The sequence below is a fragment of the Elephas maximus genome, chromosome 4, assembly GCF_024166365.1.
Source record: "Elephas maximus indicus isolate mEleMax1 chromosome 4, mEleMax1 primary haplotype, whole genome shotgun sequence".
NCBI lineage: Eukaryota > Metazoa > Chordata > Mammalia > Proboscidea > Elephantidae > Elephas > Elephas maximus.
Window position 1 is genome coordinate 73,749,031 of NC_064822.1, and position 16,444 is coordinate 73,765,474.

Genomic DNA, 16,444 nt, shown 5'->3' on the forward strand with positions numbered 1-16,444 from the left:
CCATCATCACTTTTCATGTCTCTGTATTTTGGTTTCATGCTATTCCCTCTGTCTAGAATATTTTCACCATCTTTCTTTCCTGGATAAGTCATGTATATCCTTCAAGGTTTAGCTCAGACTTATCAAATGGACTAACTCGTGTGAAGTTACGTGCTCAACATATGTTGAGAGCCTCAACATGTATTTGTTGGTTAATGAATGCATGCATAAATGAAACAAGTCTTCCCTATATTACCTGCTTCTGTGTCTTCATCCCCGCAGCTAATGGACCAGAACTGTAGTGGATAATAGTCTGACTCCAAGGGTTCAAATCTTGCCTCTACCACTAAATAGCTGTGCAAAATTGGTTAAATTACATTTTTTTGTTGTGTCTCAGTATCTTCATCTCTCTGTAATTATGGCTATAGTACTATCTCTTACATACAGTATTTATGAGAATTTGATGAGAGATAATAAAGTGCTTAAAATAGCACTCCGAAAGTATTAGCTATTATTATGAACAGGAGCTCATTTTATATCAGGTTCACTGATTCATCAACTCTGCAATTCAACTGTCTCTCCCAAAATTTCAAATCCTTCATGTTATCACAAGAAGATTGCCAGGAGGTGACAGAATGTGAAAATGAGGCTTTTTTATTACGTTCACATAAAATAAAGTCAGCTACACCAAGTTGTCCAAATGCATTGGTGAATTAAAGCTTCCAACTCTTACAAATTTTTATACACATATCTATGCATTTATAAATACATATGTATGTAAAAGATATATATTTTCTTCTAAAATAAAGTGCCCAAATCTTGATATATAGGGGCATAACAGGGAGGAAAGAATCATAAAGTTGTAGCAATTATATACTACACTTTCACAATAAAAAAATCTGTTTTACATACATTTTTTCAGGTATAGTAAACTTTAACCATCCATTCTTTTCTGAATTCTCCTAACTCAGTTAATTTACCCAAAATATTAAAAGAAGTCATGTGGTCAACTCAATGAATTGGAGGCTAATTTTTCTGTCTGTATCTGACACAGAGCTTAGACTCTCCAATGGAAGAGTAGTTAAGCTTCATTCTTGTTTCCTGTTCTGTCTCTCTACTTAGGTGGTTAAAGTAGAGAAATTAGGCAGGCATGTTTAACATTAAATCCTCTACTAGCATTCAATAAAGCCAGGGTTTGGTGAAAAGATTGCTAATGTGTTTGTACCACACTGAAATTGGTGAGAAATGGCCTAGTAGGATCTGGACTGTGGGGTCCTACTGCCTTTGTTGTTAAAATTAAAATAGTGTTTAAACTAAGGTAGAAAATTAGAGTGCAATGATCTATTGATCATTGAGAGAAGCAACTCAAGTTGAAATGGAACTCTCTATATTACAGAGGAAAACCTTAGAATATGTTTGCATTTAAGAGCCAAATAAAGGACTAAAATACATGACTTAAGATAATTCAGAAAATCCTCACTTCAAATGTTTTAATAACTGCTCTAATAACTAAATTATCCTTCCTCTGTTTTTACTGTATATTCTATTATCTTAGACTGTTAAGATAATCATTTTGCCGTCTTTGACGAGAAATGGAATTTAAAAATGCCTTTGAAAAGACTTCAAGTGAAGATGCCTAAAGATAGTTTAATATGAACCCAACCATTTCAGAACTGAATGTTCAAACTGCATTGAAGTATATGTATTCAAGCAAGAAAGAGGGATACTGTCAGCATTGTGATTGCATAAAACACTCTTAAACCTCCCAATATATGGAAGGCTGGTAACAATGGGAAGCCCAAATATTTCCCAGAGTCAAAACAAGGAATGGAGTATTTTGACTTATTTTTAGAAGGGAAGAAATGGGTGAGAGTATGTTTCCAATTACCTGACCCACCTCAGCAGGGCTTCCTCAGGGGCAGAGCTACCTAGCTACTGATTTTGGTGAGCATCTTGTTAATGGCCTGCTTGACGTGTGTAGTGGAGCTACGTCGCCTCGTCTTGCCCTGGACCATCCTCCGGCGACGCACCTCCCGGCACAGCTCGTAGAATATCTCGGTGATGTTTCCTTCTCCAGTGCAGGCAGAACACTCATAAAAAGCACATGCCAACTCTGTGGCCAGCTTCTCCCCTTCTTCTGTACTAACCTGTCGGGAGTGGTCCAAGTCTGCCTTGTTCCCAACCAAGATGAGAGTCACATTCTTGGGCTTTTTTATCTCATCCAGGATGTTCTTAAGTGGGAGCACTTCCTCAAAGCTTCCTCGGTCAGTAATGTCATAGACCAGCACAAAGCCTTCCCCCCATCGCATGTGTCCTTCCCTCTGAATGGTGTCTTCCTGTAGGCAAAGAAAAATGGCAGCTGGGAGACCTGGAGGTAATTGTAAGGTGTAGATACTGCTTAATTATTATTCTTTATATTCAGTGTTGTGGTTATCAGCTGAAACTGAGTCAAAGGCACCTAACAACAAGACCATATTCAGTGTAATTAAAATTACTTGGTAGTCTGCCTGTACAGACTTACTTTCTCAAACAGTTTGGAATAGAAGCATTGCTTACTCATACTAAGATATTTCAGGGAAACCATAATCTTAGTTGAGCATATTGCCTCAGACTTTTAATCATAACTAATAAATTGGCAAATTGGTAGCAGACAGATTGTTCTTAACCCACCCTGTAGGGATCAGAATTAGTCACAGCTCAGTGATTTAGCTCAGTGAGATTTTTTTTTTTAAATCTTCTCTCTCTTCAGATTAGACCATTAGACCAGGGGGAGTATAACAACAAAGAATTACATACAGAGTCAAATGCTAAGGCAGTTTTTTTTCCCCCTCTACTTCATCACTCCCCAAATGTTATGCAACCCCAATAATGACACTTATTCGAAGTGATTCTCAAAGGGGTCGATCACTCCTTCCTAGGAAGGAAGAATGTGTGAGCTGGAAAAGCAATGCCTTCATGGGCTCAAATGATCCTGGAGGCATGTACTTCCCTGCTGCCTCCCTCTTTAGAATCTGTTCTTTGTGGAATGCTAAGAGTTCCTATAGGAAGGAGGAGGTGATGAGAAGGAAAAGTGTACAATTAGTTGCAATAACATTTTTGGATGAAATAATTCAAGTCCTCTTGGAGTCACATGTTACTGATAAACTATTATGGAAACCTTCTTCCTAACTCTCATTCTAGTGCTCATTTCTCTTTGGGGAGTAAATCCATCTAGGATGTGAATGCTTTGTAATCTCAGAATTGACTGACCTCAAAGCAAGTTTATAGTAGTTTTCTAAAAATAACTTGTTTAATTACATAACTCAGACTTTCAATAGGCTGTGTTGGTGACATGCTGAAAGAATGTTGCAGAAGAGATTCCTAGAATAAAGCATTTTTGGGGAAAAAACAAAAACCAAACAACCTGCCTTAGCATTTGACTCTCTGTAATTCTTCTTTGTTATATTGACCCTGGTGGTTAATTGTCTATAATTGTCATGTTAAGTTTGGGATATAATATATACTACATCTCTCTCAAAGATTCATCTTACCCATTAGAATACTAAAGGTTCTGAGAACTGCTTTAGTAAAGATACCTGTTTATCTGAGCATTTCCAAAACACATTTGAGCATGAAAACCTATTAATATCTTGCTATCTCATAAAACAGATGAAAAATTCTATTCTAGACAATATCATGTAAGTATTGTGGTATTTTCAAAACCTTATTGACATAAAGATGCATACAAGGCTGTAGACATGTTAATATGTAAAATGACTAGACAACTAGATAAAAAAATCTTTAGGTATAATGTAAAAACTAATTGAAATTGTCTTAATTTTGTTCATATATGAGTCATTTTTATTTGATCCAGAAAATATTTTAGTTGAAGTCTTTATTCACCTGTCCAGCAGTATCTAGTATCTCCATGGAAACGACTTCATCATCAATGGTTGCTTGGTGTCGGTAGGTTGACTCTGGGGTAAGGAGAAGAAAAATAATTTGATCCTTAAACTTAGAAATAGGGAAAGTATGTCTGTTTTATAACATAAGGGAGTGTGCAGCCTAGGAAAGAAAGGATGAATGTGCAAGAATGTGGCATTTTTGTATTCTTAGAGCCCCTGGAGGTAACAAGTTCTAATTTGGGAGTTAACTGACTTTCAGGGTATAGCATGGGAGATCTCTTTTGCTTTTCTTATCCTCTATCACTTCCTCTTAAGACTCCATTTTATTCTCCTATGAGCCCAGTTCACTGGTACTCTCTTCCTTCTAAAATGGGGCCTCCACATTCTAAAACCAGAAGTTAATTTCTACAAAATATATTCTGCCTTGATGCTCGTAAAAAATACAGTTTCTGGAAATTATTCTTTATTTCTGTTGCTACAAGATGACATACAGGAGGTGCTCATAATTTCCTTCCAGCCATTAACCCTGTAAACGAAACACACATGAGAAGGAGGTAGATGGATCTGACAAAATGGCATAAAACTATGAGATCATCTGGGTGGCAAAAGGTAGTTGGATCCCAATGTTTGGGGTTGGTGAGGAACAGTAACCCGAAGTAGATAAGCGCTGGGTAGCATGGAGGGAAATTGAATACCGCAGAGTTCTCTTGCTCATATTGCTTCATCAATGCTGAAAAATGGCAGCAACTCAAAGCCAGCTAGAAGTTGGTTGGTTAATATCAGAGGGGTCCCCAACCCCTGCTAGAATGTAATGAGAAATTAGCAGGTGCCAGAAGAATAGGTGGCCTGAGTGTGCCCCTCACCACATGAAATGGAAACCAGAGGACAAAATTAAGTGCCACTTGGTGCTGCTCTATATGGAAATTCCTCATTGCCTCCAAGTAGATTCTGACTCATATCGACCCTATAGGACAGAGTAAGACTGCCTTATAGGATTTCAAAGGAGTGGCTGGTGGGTTCAAATTGCCGATCTTTTGGTTAGCAGCCAAGCTCTTAATCACTGTATCACCAGAGCTCCATATGGAAACTAGAACAGTTTAAGAGCTCAGTTAATGACTGAGCTGATGAAAGTCAGGTTGAGGACATCTCCCTGAAGGTATAAATAGGTGAAAAGAAGGAAAATGTAAAAGTAAATTATAAGAAATATGGAGAACATAGCTAGTCATGATATTGTCCCTTAATAGAATAATGAGCCTCAAAGAAGAAGAGAAAATACATAGGCAGTGTAAATATTTGAGGTTGTAATGACCAAGTCTTTCCCACAATGAGAGATGCTGAAAGCCTTCAGATATGAAGAACAGGACATAACAGAAAAAAAGTCCTACATATAAACCATTATAGTAAAATTTAAGATTAATGACAGAAAATTTTAAAGGGCTCTAGAGGAAAAAAGTACATAACCTGCAAAGGGAAAAGACTAAAATTAATATTGGACTTCTCTCTCAAGAAACTAAATTCAAGATGTCCATGGAGTAAAACAAAGCAATAATCCCATCAAAAGTAACCCCGAATTACAATTCTAGATGATACCAGTATATCAGGGTGGAGGGGAGGAAGAGGCCAGAGGCAGGTATGAGTGAGATTAATATACCTGTCTTATTCTGGAAGGTGATAAAATTAAAGGATAGAAAACTCGAGCTAAGTATTCAACTTAACAAGCTACAGGAGGAAAAACAGGATAAATCCCAGAAGATAAAAGGGAAAAGTAATAGAGAAAATAGCAGAACAAAATTAGAAGTTCAGCAAAACCAAAGCATAGTGCTTGAAATGATTAAAATTAAAAAAAAAAAGTGGAGGAGGGGTAAAAAAAAATGACAATACTGACTAGTACATTGAGGGAGAAGTTGTGATTAAAAATTTAGCATGAAAAAGAGGAAAATATAACTACATACCAAAACCTGTTGCCGTCGAGTCAATTCCAGCTCATAGTGACCCTAAAGGACAGGATGGAACTGCCCCATAGGGTTTCCAAGGAGTGCCTGGTGGATTTGAACTGCTGACCTTTTGATTAGCAGCTGTAGCTCTTAACCACTATGCCACTAGAGTTTCCATAACTACATATTATACTAAAATGAAAATAAAACATTAACTGTATACCAATAAATTTCAAACCCTGAAATTTGGGGGTGGGGTGGGTATAAGCAGATTAGTGCAATAAGAAATAAAAAACTAAGCTAGATAACAGCCATTAAATAAATTTAAATGGTATTTGTAGATCTTTCCTTACCCTAAAAGCAACTGTGCCCAGATAGCTTTACAGGAGAAAGGATAGCTACCTAATTTCTTACATGGGGTATTACACTGGCTCCAATAAGTGGTAGTATAAAAGTAATAAGAGAATGAGAAAAAAATGTAGGCTCATTTCATTTTGAACATAGATTCAATAATTCTAAATAAAACATCCAATTGAATCCAACAATGTAATAAGAAAAATACATCATAATCAAGTACAGTTTTTCAGAAATGCATACTTTAAAATCAATGCAATCTAAAACATTAAAGGATAAAGGGGAAAAATCACATAATTATCTCTATAAGTGTAGAATTTTTTTTTTTTTTATAGCCTAGTATCTAGGATTTTATAGGAATAGAAGGAAAGTCCCTTAACATGATAAAGGATATATGTCATAACCCCAAGCATGTATCATATATATGGACAAATTTTAGACTCATTGCCTTTAAAGTCAAGAAGAACAACAACAAAATACATGCTACAGAAAATACAGTCCAACAAGAATTATAAACCAGTGCAGTAAGGAAGAAATAAAAGATATATGGATAGAAAAGGAACTTAAAGATCATCAAGGTTATGGATTTAAGGTCAATACAGAATCAATAACATTCTTCTATACCAGCAAAAACCACGTAGGAAATGCAATGGAAAACAACTCCCAATAGCAGCAAAATATATATCTAGGAAGTGATAAAGAATGAACAAACTTCACAAAAATATTGAAAACTACCAAACAAATGGATAAGTAACAAATTTTAAAAGATTTTAATTTTTCCCCAAAATTAATCTAGAATTCAATGCAATTCAAATTCCAGTCAGACTTTTGGAGGAACTCAGCAAACTTATCTAAAATGACATACTACAAAATATAACACTTCCCCAAACACTATTGAACTAATATACGAATGGAGAAATTCACCAAGGCCTTAACAATAGACCCATGTTTACAGAGAAACTTGTTTGATGGCTGAGGTGAAACCACAAACTAGTGGGAAAAAGAGGAAAGTGTTCAATTGAAGGCATTGAACCAATCAGAGGATGGGTCACTAGAACCAATAAGAGGACAGGTCACTAAACGGAGGTTGGAAGTTGAATCCCTTCAGCAAATACAAAAGGGGAATTTCAGATGGATTAAAGACTTAATATGAAACGTAAAAGTTAAAATAATAAAAATATGAAAGCTCAAAATGAACAAAACATGAGGTAAAATAAATGGATTGACTACAGTTAAGGAATTCTGTGCTACATAGAATAAGTTGAAAGTCTAGAGAAAGTATTTCTAGATCACAAACCAAAAATCAATTTATAAGATATAAAGGAACTTTTTCAAATAATAATAATAAAAAAAAAACAATAAAAGAAGATGGGGGAAAATAAAATAATGGCAAAGAATACAGAAAGGAAATTCCTAGAGGAGCAAGCCCAAATACCTAAGATGCATATAAAATGATGTTCTACCTGGCTACTAACCAGAGAAAAGCTCCTAAAATTATTTTATGGCAAAAATTAGAAGATTAGATATTATAATGTTTGACTAGGATATAGGGAACATCCTTGAACCATCAAAGGGAGTGTAGACTGGTACACCATTTTGGAGGGCAACTCAATAGCATTAAATGTGTATACACCCTAAGATCCAGCCATTCCCCTCTAAGGCATATAAACTTGGCCCAGGCTTTTTACAGGAACATTTACAGCAGTGGTTCTCAAAAGTGTGGTGCCTGGACTATCGGCATCTTGTTAGAAATGCAAATTCCTGGGCTCCATCCCAGGCTTACTGTGGGGTGGGGGTCAAGAAATCCATGTTTTAACAAGCCCTTCTGGTACACGCTGAAGTTTGAGAACCACTAATTGAAAGGAATGTTTATCCCAGGGGTGTTAGCAGTGGTTCAGATTGGAGGCTTTTGGTGTTCATCACTGGGAGAATAAATACATGTGGGATGCTAAGAAATTCTATGCACAAAACTAAAATTATATATACCAACATGTGAGGATCTTAAAAATACAAGATTCAGTTTTAAAAACTAGAAATAGACCTATAGCACATGTCCATAAATATAAAATACATACATATACAAAAAAACCTTTAAATATATAATAGCTTACTATTTGAATTACAACTACTCTAAATGTTTTTATATTAACTCATTTAATCCTCACAAATATTACTATTAGCCCCATTTTGTAAAAGGAAACTGAGGCACGCCAAAATTAACTTGTCTAAGGCCACACAGATGTTAAGTGGTAGAGTTGAGATTTGAACCCTGGCAGACTGGCTCTGAGGTTCTGGCATTTAACCACTATGCTAAGTATTAAACCCATTGGATTATATACCTATGAGAAAGTGGAGGGTAATGGGTGTCAGAGTAGGGGATGCAGGGAAAAGTGAAATAATACAAAGGCTTCATACACACCAAAAGTGACGTGGCCCCATGAACAGAATATTACAATTAACTTAATTATTAATTCTATGAGCCTAAAACTACTTGAATCACTAACCATTCAACCAAATAAACCTAAAAGTTTTGGTTCCATGGGAGTAGCCTGTAAGCCAGCGCATTTTTTGCCCTCCTATTATTCATCCATCTTCTTCTCATCACCATTTTACAGTCCTTTTTTGACCAAAGTCTTAAGTTAATATATAATCTCCTACCAAAAACACAAGGAGCCCTGGCGAAGCAGTGGTTAAGTACTCAGCTGCTAACCATAATAAGGTCAGCAGCGTGAACCCACCAGATGCTTTGCTGGAGAAAGATATGGCAGTCTGCTACCATAAAGATTTACAGCCTTAGAAACCCTATGGGGTAGTTATACTCTGTCCTACAGGATTGCTATGAGTCAGAATGGATTGATGATGAGTTCAGCAATGGGATCCAAAATAAAACTGCAGAAAGCAAGCTTAACTACGTTCCATAAACTAGCCCTCTACTTGCCACCAGCCCTATATAATGATAATGGCCACAAGACACTGCACATTGCTCACGTATTTTCTGAAAGAAAATAAAAACAAGATTATTTTCAATATATTTTAATAAGTATGTTTGACATTGTTGCCATGCTAGAATATATAATCCATGCTTGGTGTGTACACTGATTCTCAGTTCTAGAACATTCTATCCCCCTACAATTTTAAGTTAATAGGTATTTGTTGCTTTGTATCATTTAATACTCTCAAATACCATTTATAGCAATCTACTTGTCTATATATATTCTCTCAATCATTTCCTTTTTTTTATCTTCAGCGCTCCAACTTGAGCAAGGAGGCCCAGACAGAACTACAGGTACTGCAGATCCACACCATTTTTATTTCTCCCTTCACTGTTCCCTAGTGTCCCCTTGTGCTGCCTTCCCTTTTAAAAGACTGGCACTAGCTCTAGAGCCTGGAAAACAGTGCTCCAGGCTCTGTTCCATGTCTTTGCACTGGAAGTTGTCCTTGAGACAGGGACATTCTTCTCTGTTGCTTCTGTAATAAATAGGATATGTATTTCAACCACAGAAGGGCACAGTAGGGGGGCAAAAAGACTATAATGAAAATTGTACGAAGTTCTGTGATTCTTGGCTGTTTGTTAACTGAGACGAAATAGGATGAAATGCAGGAAATGAGGGAATGTCTGCCACAGACAAGGCAGTGGGTGGCAGCAGTGATTTCATCTAAGCTGAATACTGGTTGCATGCCATTTCAAGCATTCTTCTATAAGCCTCTTCTCTCATAGGAATCCGTTTCTCCATATGTAAAAAAGAATGCAAGCATTGTCCACAGAGGCTAAATGTTGTGCATCTATGTGCTAAGTTTTCCAAAGATTAAAGACAAAAAAAACCTGTATTAAATGCTTTTTGGAATTAAGCCCTCCTACTCACTTTTTTTTTTTTTTACTCATTTCAACTTTTTTTTTTTTTTTTACTCATTTTAACCCAGATAAAGATGTGGCAGTCTGCTTCCGTAAAGATTTATAGCCTAGGAAACCCTGTGAGGCAGTTCTGCCCTGTCCTATAGGGTCACTATATGTCAGAATCAACTCCACAGCAGTGGGTTTGGTATTTGTTTTAAAATAGACAGTGTATGTGGGTTGTGGACATACTTTTCATTTTGTTCATACTACAAGAAAATGATAATTTTGAGTCGATTGTTTAGGAAATACTTCCAATCGTTATTGCCAGGCCAATATCAGTTTCAAGATGGAATTAGGCATATAAAATCCAGAATTATATTTAAGCTTCACTGCATATGTAAAGTGCGTGACTTAAAACCTATACTCGGTAACATTTTCATAAATGAAAATATATTTTATATGCCCTAAGAACATTTGATGGTCAAAGGGATATTGCATGTAATCAGTCCTTTTACTAATTTTTTTTTTTTTTTTGTGTGTGCAAATTTCAACATATTGGGATAGACGCTTGGCCAGTGCAGTGACAATGGCAGTTAGTAATGTTGATCAGTCCAGGGTGGGAATGACTTGAATTGTACTGCTGGTCTAACCGTAAGTTAGCCATGTAATCTTGGGTAAATTCACTTCTTTGGACCTGTCTTCCTGTTTGTCAAATGAAGATATTCAAGTCCTTAGCTGTGCAAATACAAAATAGTTCTATGAGTTGGTTAGGCATTTCTGCTTTAGTATCCAGTTGAGAGAATTTGGTTTGGGTATGTCTCTTTCTTTATATGAAATTTCCTAGCAGAGGAAGCTATAATGCTTTAATACAGGTAGAAAGAACTAATCACAAAATCAACACAGCAGGCATTTCACACAGTAGATTTAATGCCCACCCCCCTTCCATCTCAGCTATAATCCATTCAAACACAGTAAACAGTGTCCCCTCAGAGATGGTGGTGGTGGTAGTGATAGGTGCTGAAATGTCGTCTCTCTCTGCCTCCCTAAACACCCTCCAAATACATACACACACTTTGTGTTTTCTGCATTGATCAACATTAATCAGTTGTCGTCAAGTCACCTCTGACTCATGGTGATCTCAAGTGTGTCAGAGTAGGACTGTGCTCCATAGGGTTTTCAATTGCTGATTTTTGGAATTAGATAGCCAGAACTCTCTTCTAAGGTGCCTCTGGGTAGACTCGAACCTCCAATCTTTTGATTAGCAGTCGAGTGTGTTAGCATTTGCACTACTCAAGGACTCCTTGATCAACATTAAACCCAAACCTGTTGCTGTCTAGATGATTCCAACTTGTAAGGACAGAGTAGAACCGCCCCACAGGGTTTCCAAGGTTGACTGCCATATCTTTCTTCCATGGAGCAGCTGGTGGGTTTGAACTGCCAACCTTTTGGTTAGCAGCAGAGTGCTTTACCACTGCGCCACCAGGCACCTTCTGATTAACATTATCAGAGGGTAGCACGACTCTGGGGAGGGGATTCTGTTCTTGGCTTCTCTGATCAGAATATGGATCTTTCATTGCACAGGGGCATAGTCATTCTGGTGCTCTGTCATTGCTACCACCATGATTAGCTGGTCCACATCCCAAATCTTCTAGCTTCAGTGGTGGTTTCCAAATGCTCTTCCTAGACCAGTGCTGGCTTTTGACAAAGATTTATGACAAAAATTTAAGGAAAACTAAAATTGGTCAATGTAAAGGATTGAATATTTTTCTTAGATTATGTCCTTTATAAAAACTGGGTGTTAAAAAATGTCCTCCTTTTATGAAATGATGGTGCATGGTGCCAGAAGAGTATAAGTTTAGTTACCCCTCAGCCCGCACCCCTTGATTGGATCCCTAATTGAAATTCCTATGACAGTCCCTCCCTAGTAAAAAAAAAAAAAAGGCAACAAAAAATTCGGCCACGGAATCTAAAACTTTGGTAATCACTAAGCTGTAAAAAAAAAAAAAAAATCACTAAGCTGTGGCAGCAAGAATTTTCTTCAGAGTAACAAACATCCTAGTTGTTGATATGTTGGATGAAGCTATTCTTCAGCCTCTTATGGAGCAGCAATTCCGTTACAGGTTTAAAAAACTGCCCCATGTTTCTGGGGGAAGGCACAGAATTCCAGACTGATCTTTGCAAATATGCCACTTTACCTTTGAATATAGCTATCCACTTTGGTGGTGGTCTTGAAGTTTTTAAATGAAAGTAGCTGCAAAGCTCCTGAGTGGTGCAAATGGTTAACACACGAGGCTGCTAACCGAAAGGCTTTTCGAACCTACTCAGAGGTACCTCAGAAGAAACACGTGACGACCTACTTTCAAAAACCAGCCATTGAAAATCCTATGGAGAGCAGTTCTACGTTGACATACACGGGTCTCCATGAGTTGAAATCGACGCCATGGCAACTGGTTTGGTATCAAACAAAGGATCCTGCCTTCCTTATGATAGTGTGAAATTAAGCCCAACAAATGCTGATCCCTCTTGGATCAAATGGATCGGGAATTCCTCTAGGCTAAAATATTAGTGACTTATAGGCACACGTGCACATACTCACGCACAGATCTGGTTTCCAGTGAGAGAGTTAATGACACCCTCACCTGGGAGTGTGTCATATTTAGTGCTCCTAATCTCATGAAGTCTGATGAAAGCTCTTGTTGCTTAGCAGCTGCAATCCTTTTTGAGCCATAAAGTACAAGGTCACTCGAAGTTTCATTATTCTTAGTGAAGGAAGATAACTATCATTACAGAGAACTGATGCAGGCAGATTTCTATTAATAGCTGTTGTTTTTGAGAATGAATAAAACAAGGGGGAATATGGTTCACCTATGACTAATTAAAAATAGTTACTGGAACATATTCAGAGGGAACTCAAAAATTTTATGAGAACTTTTAAAATTATTTTCATCTTTCCTTGAGATGTACTGGCATAATAATAAAATTTATACTTTTCTACTGAATTCTCATAAATCATTAAGGTTCTTCAGAATCACAATCTTTATAAAGCTTATATAAAAAATAAAAGGAAAATATTTACCTAGGTGGGAGAAACGATATATTGATAAGGATTTTAAAAACACAGGTGCATTTTTAGATCCAAATATATCATCTTAAAACTTAGATTTTGGTTTATGTTAAAAACATGTTGAAAAAATTTTGCTTAAAGACAAAACCAGAGACATAACAGTGAGTGTAGAGACATGCTATTCTCCTAGATTAAAGATTGAACATCTTAACGATGTGAATCTTAAAGTATTTTATAGTCTTAATGCAATTTCGATCAAAATTCCAGTGAGATTTTCCCTTTTCATGTTATGCCAAAAATGGTTTCTAAAATTTATCTGGAAGAACAAACTGGAGAAAGCAGCCAAGATAAAGTAATGAAGGAAGACTTTCTCTATGAGGCTGCAAAGTGCTCTATAGAGCATATAATTATCAAACCGTGTTGTGATGTTGGATGTGCAAGGCAAATCTAGAACTATATCCTAGCATAAAATGATCCAATATATGCAAAAGACAGCATTGGATGTAATGGGCAAAGGGTAGGGACTATTGAATAAATAAGAGTAGGACAACTGATTGACTATTTTGAGAAAAAAAAAAAGTTGGCTCTTTGCCCTGTACTTTTCACTAAAACGAGTTTTCTGATAAGATCAAATAAAATAAACTATTAAGATTATTCTCTACCCCCTTCATTGTTCAGTTTTCCTTCATAACATTTATCACTATCTGACATATTTATTTGACTCTTTTTACTAGACTGCAATCTCCAAGGGGGGAAACAGGCATTGTCTCTTTCTGCCTATTGATTCATCCTCAGCACCCAGAGCAATCAGATACATGGATGGCATTCAAGAACTATTTTTTCAAATGAATGAATAAAAGCAATGAAAGAAGGAACAAGGGGAAAGAAATTTCCCTTTTAAATGGAACATATGTAACCTGGGAGTGATAACAAAAACCAACTGGGGTAGATTTTGCCCATTTCACTCTAAGTCCAGCTCAGCCTGGGGCACCGTGCTGGATAATGAAAGGATGGATGTCTTTCCCTCTTCTTCTGGACTTTCAAAATTGCCCTTTTTAAAACCAACTGGGGCTCTTATAGAAACCAAGAAAAATTCAAAGGCTCAATTTAGAGTAAAATCTTACTTTAGAATTCAATGATTTCCAGGGCTGTGTTGAAGATGAGAGTGAAATAGATTTCTATTAAGAGCTCTGTTTTAACCTGTGAAAAAAGTAGATGACGAATGCTTCATACATCAACATCATTCCTTCAGGATCCACAGATAACCATATTTGCTTCTTTTATTTTTTTAAACAGGTTTAAATTAGATTCGTTGGAGAGAAGAGGGGAGAAACATCATTTATTTTAAAGCTTTCCCAAATTCACTATGCAGAAGAAGTTTATTTTACTGTTACACTCTCAGCATGCCTTTCTATCCTCTTTCTCCCATTAGAATGATGCTGGGCAATGAATAAGGAAGACTGAAGAAGAACTGACATCTTCGAATTATGGTGTTGGTGAAGAATATTGAATATACGATGGACTGCCAAAAACATGAACAAATCTGACTTGGAAGAAGTACAGCCAGAATGCTCCTTAGAAACAAGGATGGCAAGACTTTGTCTCACATACTTTGGACATGTTGTCAGGAGGGATCAGTCCCTGGAGAAGGACATCATGCTTGGTAAAGTATAGAGGGTCAGCGAAAAAGAGGAAGACCCTCAACGAGATGGATTGACACAGTGGCTGCAACAATGGGCTCAAGCATAACAATTATCAGGATGGCACAAGACTGGGCAGTGTTTCATTCTGTTGTGCATAGGGTAGCTATGAGTATCAGAACCAGGTCGACGGCACATAACATGTTTTTCTAATGAGAGAGTATCATATTGTATCTACTTCCTTGTTTCAAATCTGACCTAATTTCTTCATCCATGCATTAAAATACTGAAAGGATACAAACACAGACAGCATGAAACACAGGTCTAGCCTCCTAGAGGGCTCCTTTGTGCGTTAGTCAAGAGGTTTAAAAAGATTGCAATAGAAAATGTCATTCTTTCTTTTGAAAGATAAGCTCTGAATGGAGATTAGTAAGAAACAAAATTTAACTTACCAAGGGTGGGATCATATTCCCAGATGAACCGTTTGGTCAGGAATCTCACCACAAGAGCTGTGGAAGAGCAAAATTTCAAACAAGTTTGTTAAATTTTCTTGTATTTCTTGCTCTTTTAAGGAAAAGAAATGACCTATACAACTATACTTGTTATGTTTCCTTGGCACTGATGTTATCTGCTCACATTGGCATCACCCAATAAATCTGTCTTTATTCAAATACTTTTTCAATTTTCATATTGTGGCCTAAAAACTGGCAGGATGTTTTAATGAATTTGTTTTGCACCAAACAACAGTTTTGATTTGTTCTTTTAATCACAAAGTTAAAACAAACAAAAATACCACATTGTGAAAATTCTCAAATATAAAATTTGCAGCAAAACAATGAATTCAGAGAAATTGCCTCATGATATATAGATGCCTGCAGTTTGAATATTGTAAGGACTGACAAAGCTGAATTAGAAACGTGATAATTTATGCTATAACAAAAAGATCACTAAATTTGTGTTATTAAAAAGTAGATATTCTTTTTTTATTCAAAAATAAATATTAGTGATTCATTAAGGCTCATCAAAACCAAAACAACCCATAGACATTGAGTAGATTTCAACTCATAGCATCTCTATAGGACAGAGTAGAACTGCCCCATAGGGCTTCCAAGGCTATAAGCTTATCAAAAGTAACACTAAATATTTACTATGGGTCTGGGTCTACTGTGCTAAGCACTTTACTTGCATGGTCTCCTTCATCCTCACTTCATCTCTACCACGTAGGTACTACAATTGCTCTCTTTTTTCATATAAGGAAACTGAAGCTCTGAGAGGTTAACTAATTTATCTGGGCTGACGTAGTGAGTTAATGGTCAAGTCAGGATCTGAATACAAGTCCATTTCCAAAGCCCTGCAATTTATCTAGCATATGAAACTCAGTTTAAGGCCTAAACCATCTGGATAATATTTAACTAATGATGGATCAAAGGAAGAGAAGTACTAAAATTTGTGGACTCTGTTGCTCTCAGAAACTGATGGGGCATATGCTGAACATTTTCTTATGCTTCCATATAGTTGAAAACAGTGGTTTTTAATCATTTCTTTTTTTGGAGGGGGAAGCCATACACCCTTGAAAAATGCACATCCACACAGTCCAGCACACAATTTTGTAAGCTCATGAACCCTCTGAAGACTTCTGATGGTCTCTCTGGGGTCCCAATGACCCAGCTAAAGAATGCTTAACTATCAGAATTCATAGTTTTAAAATATCTGTTATTAGCATATTTCTATTTTTACTGAAATGTCCCATATAC

The 16,444-nt window shown here is 36.6% G+C and overlaps 1 protein-coding gene across 1 annotated transcript in view; it reads right to left on the reverse strand.

Annotated features, from left to right (window-relative positions):
- Window positions 1–456: 456 nt before the first annotated feature.
- The window catches only part of RERG (RAS like estrogen regulated growth inhibitor), a 155,243-nt gene continuing 139,255 nt past the window's right edge, over window positions 457–16,444 (reverse strand). Inside the window, exons 3-5 of the mRNA XM_049882557.1 lie at window positions 15,143–15,199; window positions 3,862–3,935; window positions 457–2,315 (exon numbers count right to left, since the gene is read on the reverse strand). Of these exons, the coding sequence (XP_049738514.1) occupies window positions 1,908–2,315; window positions 3,862–3,935; window positions 15,143–15,199 (539 nt within the window). The 3' untranslated portion in view covers window positions 457–1,907. The remainder of the gene's footprint in view (window positions 2,316–3,861; window positions 3,936–15,142; window positions 15,200–16,444) is intronic.